Source organism: Acipenser ruthenus, chromosome 8 (assembly GCF_902713425.1).
Source record: "Acipenser ruthenus chromosome 8, fAciRut3.2 maternal haplotype, whole genome shotgun sequence".
Classification (NCBI taxonomy): Eukaryota; Metazoa; Chordata; class Actinopteri; order Acipenseriformes; family Acipenseridae; genus Acipenser; species Acipenser ruthenus.
Window position 1 is genome coordinate 63,441,940 of NC_081196.1, and position 15,519 is coordinate 63,457,458.

The 15,519-nt window shown below is 43.3% G+C and overlaps 1 protein-coding gene across 5 annotated transcripts in view; it reads left to right on the plus strand.

Moving 5' to 3' along the window:
• Positions 1–15,519, plus strand: part of LOC117405886 (E3 ubiquitin-protein ligase HERC2) — a 71,407-nt gene that overhangs the window by 12,706 nt on the left and 43,182 nt on the right. For 4 of the 5 annotated variants that reach the window (XR_009329431.1, XM_059029469.1, XM_059029471.1 and 1 more), the window contains exons 9-31: positions 467–638; positions 815–988; positions 2,011–2,199; positions 2,321–2,472; positions 2,956–3,113; positions 3,831–3,944; positions 4,409–4,660; positions 5,463–5,656; positions 6,040–6,240; positions 6,442–6,670; positions 6,799–6,923; positions 7,186–7,364; positions 7,894–8,078; positions 8,478–8,633; positions 9,062–9,247; positions 9,703–9,873; positions 10,214–10,317; positions 11,331–11,481; positions 12,247–12,461; positions 12,799–12,931; positions 14,141–14,268; positions 14,484–14,679; positions 15,291–15,427. Coding sequence is in view for 4 of the 5 variants with exons in the window: in XM_059029469.1 (XP_058885452.1) it covers positions 467–638; positions 815–988; positions 2,011–2,199; positions 2,321–2,472; positions 2,956–3,113; positions 3,831–3,944; positions 4,409–4,660; positions 5,463–5,656; positions 6,040–6,240; positions 6,442–6,670; positions 6,799–6,923; positions 7,186–7,364; positions 7,894–8,078; positions 8,478–8,633; positions 9,062–9,247; positions 9,703–9,873; positions 10,214–10,317; positions 11,331–11,481; positions 12,247–12,461; positions 12,799–12,931; positions 14,141–14,268; positions 14,484–14,679; positions 15,291–15,427 (3,901 nt within the window). In the remaining variant the exon portion in view is untranslated. The remainder of the gene's footprint in view (positions 1–466; positions 639–814; positions 989–2,010; positions 2,200–2,320; positions 2,473–2,955; positions 3,114–3,830; positions 3,945–4,408; positions 4,661–5,462; positions 5,657–6,039; positions 6,241–6,441; positions 6,671–6,798; positions 6,924–7,185; positions 7,365–7,893; positions 8,079–8,477; positions 8,634–9,061; positions 9,248–9,702; positions 9,874–10,213; positions 10,318–11,330; positions 11,482–12,246; positions 12,462–12,798; positions 12,932–14,140; positions 14,269–14,483; positions 14,680–15,290; positions 15,428–15,519) is intronic. The other variant, XM_059029472.1, reaches the window with a different exon arrangement.

Genomic DNA, 15,519 nt, shown 5'->3' on the forward strand with positions numbered 1-15,519 from the left:
AAAGTGTGTTTTTAGTCTTGACTTGAAAACTGTAACAGTCCCAGCTTCCCTGACAAACGAAGGCAGAGCATTTCCTAATTTAGGAGCTCTACAAGAAAAAGCCCTGCCTCCTCCCATGTTGCTTTTGTTGACCCTAGGAAAAACCTACAGCCCCGCACCCTGTGATCTAGAGAACTTATTGTTTTTTATATACAATTGCAAAGTACCTCCTTTTACAGCTGGTCCTGTACACTGCTGTTTGCTATGATTATTTCACTGACGTTCCATTACTTGTGTTGTCCAGTGAAAATGTAAATGTACTGTTTCACTGGCACATTGTTTTTACCCTACAGTAGGTTGCTGACAGTGTAGCTGATACGGTGGCTATAGAATTATCAACTCTCTTCTCTCTCTCTCTCTCTCTCTCTCTCTCTCTCTCTCTCTCTTTCTCTCTCTCTCTGTGTCTCTCTCTGTGTCTCATTTGCAGTCAGCTGCTGTCTGCAGTCTTGTTGCTGCTGCAGCTGTGGGACAGTGGATCCAGGGAGACCGACAATGAACGATCTGCCCGGGGCACCAGCGCTCCTCTCCTGCCCCTCTTGCAGAGGTTTCAGAACATACACTGCTGCAAAGACTCCCCCAACACCGAGGAGGAGCTGCAGGTTTGTAGCTCATTAGGAATCCTACTGCACTGTGGAACAGGCGGTGGCTGGCTCAGATCCTGTCCCCATCATACAATATGCATGGAAAACGTCATTAGGACTGTGTTCCTATCGCCCTCCTTGTTATAATGTGATTGACACTGGTTCTTTCCCTGCGATTTCTTGTTCTTCCTCAGATCCTGACGTCACCCCTGAGCCCAAATGAGAGCTTTCTCCGGTACCTGACTTTACCCCAGGACAATGACTTGGCTATAGACCTGCGTCAGACCGCAGTGGTAGTCATGGCTCACCTCGATCGCCTGGCAGCACCCTGCATCCCACCTCAGTGCAGCTCTCCAACGTCTCACAAGGTAAAGAAATAAGGATGCTTCACCTGCCCAGGCTATTGCTACGCAACAACACATGTCCACTAAAAGCAGTTTTAATATACAAACTGCTTTAAAAATGGTAAAAGAACTAAATAAATAGCGACCCTATCTCGCTGTGCTTTTCTTTCCTCCGCTCTCTACCCTGTAGGAGTTTGGGATATGACAGGTATTCTATTAACGCTGCATGCAAAATATAATAAAAAAAAAACTTGCCGTTGATTTTGCTATGCAGCTTTCCACATACTATGCCTAGGTTGGTTTTGGTGAATTTGAGTCCCTGTTGTAATTGATAAACTCGCATATAACCCATTTAAACGGGCATTTAAAAAAGCATTTGCAATAAATAAGCATTTGTCATTCCCCAGTGCTATTTTTCATAAAGTCTACATGACATGAAAAAAGGTAACTTCCACCCTTGCAGTGCTTGTCAAAGTCCTACATGCCTGTGTCTCCGTGTTAGAGTAAATGTGCTTTGATGGAAGTTGCTGTACAGGTACTGTAAGTAATTGGGTACAGTATAGAGGGCTATTGGTCATCCAGTAGCATTACCTCGAGAGTGTAGTGTAACTCGCATGGTCAGGAGCTCACTGGTTTGAATCCTGCACATGCTGAGTTGCTGATCATGGAGAGGGAAAAAAGGTTGGTGATTGTTCACCTCATAGCATTTCAGCACCCCCCATCTGGGCAGGTGCCCTGCTAACCCAGACAGGGACTCCCTAGGCTGGGCCATTGCCTCCAAGGATCAGTAGCTGATGATCCTGTGATTCGATTTGAAGGATAAAAGGTGAGGATTGGCTTGTGAACATGCAGCATCCTAATAGACTGGTGCAGTGTCCAACTTTCCATGGGTTAAAAAAAAAAAAAAAAAGTATTTTAGATTCCTTCCAGACTGTGTCGGCAGACATGTATAAGAGAGAAAGCTTGAGCTACACGTGCTGCCTCTATAAACAGGCAGCACATTTTCTTGTGGTTGTGTCTGGTTAATGCACGCATGGCTTTTTCAGGGCTCCTTGCAGGAGGTGATCGCTTGGGGCATGGTGGGGTGGAAACCCCATGTCAATGTCAGCGGTCCTGTCCAATGTAAAGCTCTAGCAAACCTGGGAGTTATCCAGATTGTCTGCTCTGAGAAAGGCTTCCTCATCTTATCGAGGAATGGAGGAGTCTATACTCAAAACTACAAGAGCGATTCCTTGGTGAGTATCTTGTATTTAACCTTTAATTGTGTGCTTTGTTACTTTGCCATTTCCCCCTGATTGTAATGTCATCCCGATGCTGTTAAGTTAGCCTTTACCTTTGGATCCATGCTTGTTCAAGGCACCAGTGTTGGTTCAGGGTCTTGCTTCAAAGAAGATCCTGAGAATCGCAGCCCACCCCGATGGGCAGCACTACCTGGCTTTGTCGTCTGCTGGAGAGGTCTTCTCTTGGGGCTGTGGAGATGGAGGTCGGCTAGGACATGGAGATACCACGTACGTACCATTCGGGTTTCTCCAGAATCGTTTAGCTCTCTACTGCCTGGCTTTTTTATTTTCAGTGCCAACCTGTGGAACAGACCTTATGTTAAAGAAGTGGCCCTTACATGTTGCTATAACAATATTTGTCATCACAGGTCTTGTTTAACTGTTAATATTTTTGCTTTTCCAGAGGTTTTTCCTTTTTTTTTCATTGCAGTACCCATTTATCCTGCTGCACCAAAGTAAAGCTTAGGAATGTATGTTGAGTACATCTTTGATAGTAATGTTCTGAAAATAAGAAGACAAGCAGCAGACTTACTTTTGCAATTCATACAAATTGATGTAAATTTACTTAAAATCCACTTTAAAAACGAGGCCCTTAGTTTGTGGCAAACCAGACTCCTTGTTGGATAAAACAGTTCTGTCATTTATCAGTTATTATTTGCCTGCTGTTTTGAGCTGTGATGGTTGTCGGCTCTGATTCCTCTTTTTCTGCAGGTACTTGGAAGAGCCGACAGTGATCGCTGCTTTTTCTGGAAAACAGAGTGGAAAGCAAGTAGTTCACATTGCATGTGGGAGTACCTACAGTGCTGCTATTACTGTGGATGGAGAGCTGTACACCTGGGGGAGAGGGAACTACGGCAGACTGGGACACGGTACTGTCAGCAGGCTTCATACAAAACACCTTAACAGCATGTTGTTATGACTCACCTGCCAGGTTACATGGATAGCTTGAAAAACGAAATGTTTGTAAATCTATATATAGATATTTGAAGAAAACGCAGATGATTTTTTTGACGGCATGTCTTGTTCCATCAGACTCTTCTACACATTAAAGCATGTGTTTTTCACAGAGCACTTTCATATTGACCTTGATAAATCAGGCGCAAGGTATCTTATTGCATGAAATACCTAGAACAGTGATTGTGTAACATACAGCTTTTGTAATGTTTGTTATACAGTCCAGTGAAATTAGCAGCCCTTTAAGTTAACAGTATGTATGGACCCAGAACTAATTCACTTGCTTATAAAAGGGGTCTACAGTATTCACAAATCCAGTAATTTCTCTGTTCACCTTAGGTTTATAAGGTGTTCTAGTTCTGAAATACTATTCTAGAACCGATGGGGCACTCCATCTGTAACTAAACCGATATCACTGTTCTAAAAGAAACTTGGGGCTTGATTTCTGCTCCACTGGGATCAGTGACAGGTAGCATGGTGTAATCGACCTAGCTATTCCTGGCATGCTCTCTGAAGAAGTTAGCTAATTACTAAAATAGTGAGTTTCCAGTTTATCAGTTACTTTTCTTCTTCATTTTATCTATATCTATCTCCCAGCGTGAAAGCTGTCTGTCTGTCTTCTGTGTACCCAGGTTCCAGTGAAGACCAGACCACACCCATGCTTGTAACAGGGCTGAAAGGACTGAAAGTCATTGATGTATCTTGTGGAAGCGGGGATGCTCAGACGCTGGCAGTGAGCGACAATGGTAAGGTTTCCATTAGACAGTAAGGACAGACTTTGAAGTCTTGTTACTGTGGTTTCTATCTTTGGTGCTAGAGGATGAGATTGAATCTTTTCAATTAGATCCATGTGCTGGAGCTGTGTCTGCTCATCACTGAGCTATTGTTCAGAGTTTGTAAAAATCCTGAAGAATGCAGCTTTGTTGTCAGCTTGGATACATTTGATAGATGCTACACTTCTTTACGTCAGTAGTCTTTTAATATGATTTGCACTATTTCTGACAGTTAATGTTGTTGGAGTCGGTGCACTTGTTTCTGTGTTGGAGTCGATGCACTTGTTTCTGTGGTGTTGGAGTCGATGCACTTGTTTCTGTGGTGTTGGAGTCGATGCACTTGTTTCTGTGGTGTTGGAGTCGATGCACTTGTTTCTGTGTTGATACCTCTTTATTATTACTGACCATATATATATATTTTTTCTCTTTTCATTCAGGTCAGGTGTGGTCTTGGGGAGATGGAGACTATGGAAAGTTAGGAAGAGGAGGGAGCGATGGGTGTAAAACACCAAAGTTAGTGGAAAAGTTACAAGACTTGGACATTGTGAAAGTCTGTTGTGGGAGTCAGTTCTCTGTCGCTTTAACGAAATACGGACAGGTTTATACTTGGGGCAAAGGGGATAACCAGCGCCTTGGCCACGGAACAGAGGAGCATGTCCGATACCCAAAGTTACTGGACAGTTTGCAAGGTGGGTCGATGCTATTTTACACTGCTATCCGGAACAAGAAGAGTGTCAGTTTAATCTAAAATATTTTCTGAGAGGAATGTTTTGTAACGGTATATAATATTGCAGATTCTGTCTCTTGTGCTTGCTTGATAACTCACAAAACAGCTGATTGTTCTGTTTTTATATAAGGCTTTTTTTGCTCACTGTAGCAATACCCTTGAACAATTACTGTGAGTGATGTTTCTCTGTTCCACTGCGGTCTAGTCAGAAGGAGGAAGCTCAACTTTGAGCTCTTTTAAAATGTAAAGTACAGTAGTCATTCACTGTAATAAACAAGTGTGAGCTTCTATGAAGTGACCCCCCTGCCCTGTGCCCATCATGAAGTGACCCCGCTGCACTGTGCACATCTGTGTTTCTTTATGGGCAGTGATGAGTTCAGGCCAGCTGGTCCTGATTTATCTGCAGTAGTTCTCTTGTTCACTTTACATGAATGATTTAGGACTGCAGCAAATACCCAAAATTGACAAAACAGCGATGTTAGTAACATACACCCCCCCACCCTGGAGGAGTTGTATTGGGTATAAACCTCTAAGCATTAAGCCTGGGTTTGTACTTCACTTAATGTCATTAACTCTCCACTACCAATCAAGGTAGTCCAGAGAGACCAGAACAAAACAAAACAAGAACTGTCTCTGCTTCATTTCCAGTTGTGTCCTCTGTCCTGGGCTTCCACCAGAAACCTGTTTTCCAGGGTTTGTGTTCCTGGAAATATAATCAGTTAATTTTGTGTGTTGAAATGCGCTTCCTTTTTCATTTGAAACAGGCAAGAAGGTGATTGATATTACAGTGGGATCTACCCATTGCTTAGCCCTTACTGATGATGGGGAAGTGCATAGCTGGGGAAGCAATGACCAGTGCCAGCATTTTGACACCCTGTGCTTAAACAAAAAGGAACCGTCCGCTCTGCCAGGGCTGAATTCCAAACACATTGTCGGAATATCCTGCGGCCCTGCACAGGTAGGTGAATGTCACTCCAGGATTCTTTACGTGTCTTTCCTTGTATTCCCCGTCCTTTCAGTGTACAGACAAACGTGTGCGCTGTAGATCAATAACACCGCGACAGTAGACCATGGTTAGAGGATGGTGTGGCTGGGATGCAGCATCCTTCAGGGAGTCATCATTGCTACATTTGCAGAACAGATTCAGCTTGTTGCTATTTTTTCTGTGGAAAACAAGTTCCCCACTGCGTTAATAAGGAAATCAGTTGCTTGTTAATATTATTAGTATTCAACCAGTTTAGCCAGTAACTGTCTTTGGTTGTTGATCTGTATGTTACAGAGTTTTACTATTATTCTGTACATGACGGATGGGGACTCTGACCGTCGATTTGCATGTTTCAGAGTTTTGCCTGGTCCTCCAGTTCCGAGTGGTCGGTCGGTCTGCGGGTGCCGTTTGTCGTGGATGTGTGCCCCATGACCTTTGAACAGCTGGACCTGCTGCTTCGGCAGGTGAGCGAGGGTCTGGACGGCAGCTCGGACTGGCCCCCGCCTCAGGAGAAGGAATGCATGGTGGTAGCAGCACTGAACCTACTGAGGCTGCAGGTACACTTCTCATAAAGACTTTGTACTAACAAGCAGTCGGAGAGCAATACATAACACAGTATCTTAATCATCCTTTGAGAAGTGTTGTTGTTACCTTTTTATTTATTTATTTTTGCACCTTTGCCTTCACCTCTTACATAAGGGTACATTAGCTAGTCCAAGAGTGGTGATAATCGGGGGCTGTGTCTTTCCCTGTTGCAGCTTCATGCCGCTATCAGTAACCAGGTAGACCCCGAAGTCCTTGGTTTGGGGTTAGGCAGTGTGTTACTGAACAGCCTGAAACAGACCGTGGTGACGTTAGCAAGCAACGCTGGGGTCCTTGGCACAGTGCAGTCTGCAGCCCAGGCAGTGCTACAGAGTGGCTGGTCAGTACTGCTCCCCACAGCTGAGGAGAGAGCGAGAGCGCTGTCTGCTCTCCTACCCAACGCAGGTGAGGGGCTGTTACATTCTACTGAGCAAGCCTTGCAATCCCAGCGGGATCCGTTTACTAACTTCTCTCTGCTCTAGAAGATCATTTCCATTCATGCAGGTTTGTGAATCCCAATGCATTCTCTTAAGTTTCAGGCAATGAAATGAGTGTCAGCACTGGCTGGCGGTTTATGATTGATCTCTTGGTGAGCAGTCTGATGGCAGACGGAGGCTTGGAATCTGCACTGAATGCTGCAATTACAGCAGAAATTCAGGTGAGTTCTGTCTTTCATCTGTTCAATGCATAGCGCTTTAGGGTTCTCATTTTTTCAGTTTCTTTATGATTTGGAGTTATTTTCTGGAGCCTCTTAAAAGATTGTTAACCAAGATTAGAACGTACTACTTGTCACACACAAAGTATCCATGGACATTCTGTTTCCTTCGATTTCCAGTGGCTGTTTGGAAAGAGTTTTCATGCATTGGAGTGTGTGTGTATTTGTTTTTCTGTACTTGTTGACCTTGTGTTTTTGTTTCAAGGACATTGAAGCTAAGAAGGAAGCTCAGAAAGAAAAGGAAATAGATGAGCAGGAAGCCAATGCATCAACGCTTCATCGAAGCAGAACTCCTCTTGATAAGGATCTCATAAACACAGGGATCTACGAGTCTGCGGGGAAGCAGAGCCTACCACTGGTGCAACTTGTCCAGCAATTACTAAGGTACGAAACACAGCTTTTGAGAATTAGGAGTAGGACAGCTCAGAACAGCAGATTTTACTTTTAAAACCAAATCGTTGCAAAATGAGACTTTTAATATTGTGGTTAGCCTTAAAAGGTTAATTTAGTACAATCTGATTTTTTTCCCTCTAACCAAAGAGCTGTTTTTGAGGGGGTAAATATCATTGAGCTCTTTCAGCAATGCAGACCTGTATTCGGGGTTAGGAAAGATAACCCCAGTCAGAACAGCAGACTAACTCACCTGTCGAACATATTCATATGTGTTTCACTTACAGCAATTGAATGAGCTGTTCTTGTGTATTCTTTCTTTTAAAGTTACTTGGTGTTCATGTAATTTAATTTAACACACCAGGCGTAGGGTACACAGTAAGTTGCAGGAAAAGTGTTTTAAAACATCAAATGCTTTTTAAATGAAGATGGAGAGGTGTTTACAATTGTTGTTTTTTTGTGTGTAATGAATCTGAGCCTTTGAACTCTGGTGTGACTGACTGTGCTCGTCGTCCTCGGTTAGGAATATCGCCTCTCAGACGATCGCCAGATTGAAAGATGTGGCGCGGCGCATTTCCAGCTGCCTGGATGCTGAACAGTTCAGCAAAGAGAGGTCTGCGTCCCTGGACCTGCTTCTGAGGTTCCAGCGGCTCCTGGTCAGTAAGCTCTATTCTGGCATGAATGGGCCGCAACTGACAAACGGATACAGTGAGTATCACAAGTTAACATGCATACGGAACTGTTAACAAGCTTTGGGAATAGACACATTTTTCTTTTATAATGAATCAATATAAAAAACGCTATAGAAGAAAAATAATGCGGCAAATCGTCAATGGGCTAATACGAACTGTTTCCTTCATTAGTGCAATGTAAAAGTTTCAACGCAAGTCAAAATACTAATGCAAAAATGTACAGCTTTTGACAGTCTTGCATTGATTTTTATACTTTCATTAATTCATTCATTTATATTTTGATATGTTGAACACATTACTGTACTTTAATAATTAAAGTTCAATATTGTTAAATGTAGATTTACAACAGGCTACTAGTTTTATTTTAAAACAAGTAAGACTGAATGAATGAATTTTTTCCTCATTTTACTTGTAGGCCCTGAGCTTTTGGGAGTGGGCTCCTTGCTGAAGAAGTATATTGCACTTCTGTGCACGCACATTGGAGACATATTGCCTGTGGCCACCAGCATTGCCTTCACCAGTCACAGGCATTTTGCAGAGGTGTCCCGCATTATAGAGGGAGATCTGACAGGTAAGAACTAATAAGACTGGGTTTGTTTGATCTCTGTACTATTTCTGTGTGTCTGTCATTCATATTGGGATGGGGAGATACTGTCTAACTTAGCCACCAGTGGACATCGGTCCACATCACATAACCACTGTACAATTTGACTCAATTGGGTATCTCTGCTTGAGGGAGCCCTTGATGTGAATTGCAAGGCGTGTGTCCAGGTCAGGACTGAGATGCACCCGCAGAGCTCCGAGAGAGGCATATCCTGTCATTGAACTCACTCTGACCAGTGCCATAGTCCTTCCATGAGCACTGAATTCACAGGATTGAAAGGCAAGCCTCATGCACGTGGTGAATAATAGCTGGTGCATTGGCCGGCTTGTGTTCACTCTGTACCCTACAGAGTACACAGACACGCTCTCATAGAAATGTTACTGCTGATCCTGCAGGGGTGCTGCTTCCTGAGCTGGTGGTGAGCACAGTGCTGCTGCTCACTAAGAACGCAGGGCTGATTCAGGAGACTGGAGCCATCCCCTTACTGGCAGACCTGCTGGAGCCCCTAGACAGATTCAATCACCTGGCTCCAGGGAGAGAGAGAGACGACAACGAAGACCTGGCCTGGCCGGGGATTATGGGTACGTCTCGGTTTCACACAGTCATGTGATCTAGTGGTACAGCAGTTAAAGCTTTTATTGCATTATTCAGGCAAACTTGTAATCTTCTTGGATGCTATGGGGTCAGTTCCTGTTTTTTTTTTTATTCCAATTCCTTTTTGAAGGAATTTGTATTTTGGAGACAGTATTGTTGGGATTGTTCAGCTGCTTTCATTGACTAACGGCGACTTCAAAGTCAGTCACGTGTTGCCTCTGTGAGAAGCTCATTAACAGAATACGACTCATTGCAATTCTGATCAATGATGTGTTGGAATTGATTAAAAGGGAATGCAATATTGGAATTGGAAATTTATTTTAAAAATTGCAATTAAAAAAACAGGAATTACCCCCAACCCTGCTGGTGATATTGGAAGAGTTATTGCATACAGCTCTCCGGCTTTCCAAGAATGTAACTACTTATTGATCTGCTGCGGCAGGCTCATTCTTCACAGGACAGAGCTCGAGGAATAACGAGGAAGTGTCGTTAATCCGCAAAGCGGACTTGGAAAACCACAACAAGGACGGGGGCTTCTGGACTGTGATTGACGGCAAGGTGTACGATATTAAAGACTTCCAGGCGCAGTCCTTGACTGGGAACAGCGTTCTGGGTAAGCGTCTGATGAAATACACATGTGCAGTATCTTCCTACTGGTAGCATTGCTTCATAGTAAAGAGGGGATGTGAATCGGAGTCCAGAGTAATCGATGAGAGGGGAGGAAAGTCATGCAACTTTTTGTTTTGTTGATGCATGACACTGCTGCAGTGTATGAGTATAAAACACTCTGTGGTCAGTAAGTAAAGTGAACCTGTAGGCTTTGTATATTTACAGGTCATATAACCCAGGCAAAATATACCAGTTACCTTGCTGATATTTGATATTAGTTGCTGTTGGACATTCAGCATCTCAAACCTTTTGTTTAACATACTTTTTATTCATTGTATTTACAGCCCAGTTTGCAGGAGAGGACCCTGTTGTTGCCTTAGAAGCTGCCCTCCAGTTTGAAGACACCAGGGCCTCCATGCAGGCTTTTTGTGTTGGCCAGTACATGGAGGCAAGTGGGCCCCTGATCTATTGACCTGTGTGGTGGATATTCCAGTTCTATTGACCTGTGTGATGGATATTCCAGTTCTATTGACTTATGTGGTGGATATTCCAGTTCTGTTTGACCTGTGTGATGGATATTGCAGTTCTATTGACCTGTGTGATGGATATTGCAGTTCTATTGACCTGTGTGATGGATATTGCAGTTCTATTGACCTGTGTGATGGATATTGCAGTTCTATTGACCTGTGTGATGGATATTCCAGTTCTATTGACTTATGTGGTGGATATTCCAGTTCTGTTTGACCTGTGTGATGGATATTGCAGTTCTATTGACCTGTGTGATGGATATTGCAGTTCTATTGACCTGTGTGGTGGATATTGCAGTTCTGTTGACCTGTGTGATGGATATTCCAGTTCTGTTTGACCTGTGTGATGGATATTGCAGTTCTATTGACCTGTGTGATGGATATTGCAGTTCTATTGACCTGTGTGGTGGATATTGCAGTTCTGTTGACCTGTGTGATGGATATTGCAGTTCTATTGACCTGTGTGATGGATATTGCAGTTCTATTGACCTGTGTGGTGGATATTGCAGTTCTGTTGACCTGTGTGATGGATATTCCAGGACACTTCTGTCAGTACTGAAAAACTGAAGACATCCCAATACTAAGCAACCTTACACTAAAATACAGCAGCTTTGAAGTCAAACTTATTCTGCTGAGAAACCATGCAGGCAGGGGCAGATCTCAATCCTGCCGTCGTTTAATTCACTAACGTTGGAAAAGACCCTTTCCAGTGTGTTCTAGCAGATAACTATTTCTATAGTTGGGCGGACAAATACAAATAATAAAAACACAAGCAGCAATATTCTGTGGTTACTGCCAGTTTTCTGCTGGCTGTCTTGAATCTGTTGATGGAATATTTAAATAGAAGGGGCACCTGATAGAACAGCGTTGTGTCGGATGCCATGTAGTACTGCATATTCAATTGGTCTGTTTGTTTGCTTTTCATTTACTGCAGCCTAACCAGGAGACGGTCAACACTCCTGACCTGGGAAGCCTGTCCTCTCCTCTGATGGACACAGAGAGAAACCTGGCCCTTCTGCTGGGGTTACATGCATCTTACCTAGCAATGAGCACACCGCTGTCTGCCATGGAGATAGAATGTGCCAGTAAGTGTCTGCAGGGTCCCCTGAACTGAGCCAGCCAGTAAACCCACATAGAATGTTGTGTTTTCAGTACAAATAAAAAGGACTGCGGCCTCCTTGAATAAACGGCCGTACTCCCATTAGTTACTGGTTATTTGTTTATTTAGCAGACGCCTTTATCCATGATGACTTAGAGACTAGGGTATGTGAACTATGCATTGGCTGCCGAGTCACTTACAACAACGTCTCGCCAGAATGACGGAGCACAAGGAGGTTAAGTGACTTGCTCAGGGTCACTTTTTAGCTTTTTTTTTTTTTTAACTGCGCATAGCGCAGATGGAAATAAGACTCCTATTGCTTAGCAGTTTCACCCATTCCAGATTTTAATACGAGCTTGATTAGCCATAGTGTGTAGAGGTAGCAAGCTCAGGTGTGTCAAACTGCTTTGGATTGGATCAAACTGCTGTGCAACGGGATCCTTATCACCATCCCTACGTATTATTATTATTATTATTATTATTATTATTATTATTATTATTATTATTATTATTATTATTTTTTATTTCTTAGCAGACGCCCTTATCCAGGGCGACTTATAGTCGTAAACAAAAATACATTTCAAGAATCACAGTACAAGTAATAATACAATTAATAATACAATTAAGAGCAAGATAAATAGGCCATCTGTAGATACGTAGGCCATCTGTAGTCCATTAAATAGACACGTTCAAATTTAAACAAATTGTTTTGTGTGAGCCCTAATCCTGCATGCTCCGTTTGTTTTGACAGAGTGGCTTCAGTCTTCCATTTTCTCTGGAGGGCTGCAGACCAGCCAGATCCATTACAACTACAACGAAGAAAAGGATGAAGACCACTGCAGCTCACTGGGCTCCACCACCCCCGACAAATCCAAACTGTACTCCCGCCGCCTCACCCTGAGCGACCACTCCCAGCCCTTTCTGCAAGCCATCGCTGATAACAACATACAGGATCACACCGTCAAGGTGCATTTCCTGTCCCTTCCATTGACTTTCCTGTCTTCATTCAACCGCTAAAATCCCAGCAATGGAAACAGTTCTGCTTCAGCCCTTCTAATGATGCTTTTCTGTCACAATATCTGAAGTCTTCATCATGGATTGATAATCTTACAACCGTGAACTAACATACAACACCAAACCCACTGCCGAAAACACAGCCCTTGATACTTTAAACACTTATCCTCTGAATCACATGTATATGTTTTAGGCCAGCAGTATTAAGATCTGACACTGTTTAGATGATGCCATTCTTCCATGATAAATAAAGTAACCCCCCCCTTTTTTTTATATGTTTATTTTGCAGGATTTTCTCTGTCAGATTGAGCGCTGTTGCAAACAGTACCACCTCATCACACCCATCATCTTCCCCCTCGAGCACCCTGTGGAGGAAGTGGGCCGGCTGCTGCTCTGCTGTCTTCTCAAGCATCAGGATTTAGGTGAATCATTTCCTCGCTTCTTCTCAGCAGCCCAACAGCAGCCCCTTGTCTTGCGCTGGACCGTCTCTCTTTTACTCGGGTGAAGCCGCTACTGCACTATAAACCCACGTGTGGAATTCCCCAGGACTCTGAGACTTGAGTTGAAGTCCTTTAAAATCATAAATGGTGTAGAAAAAGTTAACTCAAGACACTACTTTAAATTGAGCACTGAGAGAACACGAGGGTATAAATGGAAGCTGAGTAAAAGTAAGTTTAGAACAGAAGGTAGGAAGCACTTTTTTGACACAGTGTCATGGAATAGCCTACCAGGTGAATTAGTAGGATCCAAGACTAGATTCTGTGCTAACAAGGGACGAGCCTTGATGGGCCCAATGGTCTCTTTTTTCTCTTTCACAAACTTTTCTCATGTTCTTGTGAGATACCCTGGCCCTAATACCTGCTGCACAGCATGTGGATTTACAGTGTGGTGGCAGGAGGAACTGGCTTCACTAAAGTCAAAGTAAAGTTTGGAAAACAAAATGGGAAGGGACTTTAAAGACTTGGATATTTACCATTTTAATATTGATTGAAACATTTAATAAGAATAAGTTTAGTATGCGTCCCGAGACGAGTAGGAAACTATGGGCCCTATTTATCAATAATATATTATTTTGCCTCCCCTTTGCTGCTGTGAGAGTAGTAACATCGTATTAATGCACGCTGGTTGCATTGGCATGTATTAAAAATGCAGCAGTGTGGAGTAGTGGTTAGGGCTCCGGAGGGTCATGGGTTCAATCCCTGGTGGGGGACACTGTTGCTGTACCCTTGAGCAAGGTACTTTACCTAGATTGCTCCAGTAAAAACCCAACTGTATAAATGGGTAATTGTAAGTAACAATTGTAAGTTGCCCTGGATAAGGATGTCTGCTAAGAAATAAATAAATAATTAGACTGCACATCTGTCAATATTGAGCTGAGTGGACCTGCCATTGTCACCTGAACGTTGCACTGGGCCACTCATAAATGGTGTTATTAGGTACTCCTGTTGAAAAGGTCATTTTGTTTGTATTGTGTACTTATAAAAACTATGCAGAAGGGTCAATATGCAGCAACCCCCACTTGATGTGTGAGGTGCAGTTTGCCCTCCCTTTGTCTCTTTTAAAGAGAGTGATTGAGGTGCTGTTCCCTTGGGCCTGGGTGTCTAACCAGCTTTGTACGTGTTGTAATGCAGGTCCCGTGGCTCTGTCACTCATCAATCAGAGCGCTCTGGGGGTGGAGCAAGGAAAGCAAAGGACGCTACCCAAGTCTGTTACCAATGTGTGCCGCATGGTTTACCAGGCAAAGTGCTCCTTAATTAAGGTAAAACACCTTTATCTATTAATACCACCCCTCAACCAAGGACTGCCAACTTACTTGTAAATTAAAATAATGATATAATAATGTTTAGCTCAATTATGATTAGCTCATGATTGAAATGGTCTTTTCTAGTTTTCTATATGCAGGTATTGTGCGTGTGTGTTTTGCTTTGTTTTCTAGCTGCAGGTATTGTACGTGTGTATTTTGCTTTGTTTCAGACTCACCAGGAACAGGGACGCTCCTACAAGGAGGTCTGTGCTCCTGTGATCGAGCGACTCCGCTTCCTGTTTAACGAGCTCCGGCCGGCTGTCAGCAACCACCTCTCAATCATGTCCAAGCTGAAGCTTCTCAGTTCCCTGCCGCGGTGGAAGAGAATTACACAGAAGCTGATCCGGGACAGGAGGAGAAAGAGAGGTAGGGCTCCGAGGAGGTTACCTTGCAGTGATTTACATTGCAATCAAACCACACCTATTCCTGTAAGGGACACTCCCCAGGCAACATATTTTAGTAGTGGTACATCTACATTACGCTTTACTGAAACTAGGAGACCAGAACATTTCAATGGACTTCCCTGTGAAGGCAGCTTGTATACGTTTTGTGAAGCCGCTGTCCAGCTGCTGCTAACATCTCATAACCCTATTGAGATGATGACTTCATGTTTCCAGTGTTACAGAAAATTTAACAGCTTCTTTCACTTTTTACGTAAGAAGACGGCCGCGTTGCGGTCCTGTGACTTTTCGGTTTCCGAATGATAAAGACCTAACTTTGAGAGATTCTGTACACACCTGTATTCTGTAATTCTTTAGGTCAAATTGGATCATTGGTATCGTACAAATAAAAATCAACCCTTTTGTGTCAGTAATTATTCAAAGATGTCTTTTACAGTTTCACTGCCATGTTATTGCCACTCTGCACCTTGTTAACCACGCTCTGGTACACCATTCCCCTGTAAACCCCCTGGATGCTGTAAGATTTATTTCTCATTACCAGAGTATTAACCCTGTGCTGATATTTTCCTTCCTCAGGGCCGAAGAAATCTGAATCTGCAGACGTAGAAGAATCTAAAATTGAAAATGAAGAAACCAATTCGGAAGGTCCTTGCGTGGTCCCAATCAGTCCTCCCTCCGCGGATAAAAAGACATTGCCAGTCATAACGCCCAAGGTAATCGCTGTCTTACAGAGTCTACCCCGGCGTAGCCAAAGCTGGCCCCTCCACTCCTGGTGTTTGTTCCAACCTGGTTCTAAATTGTTTCA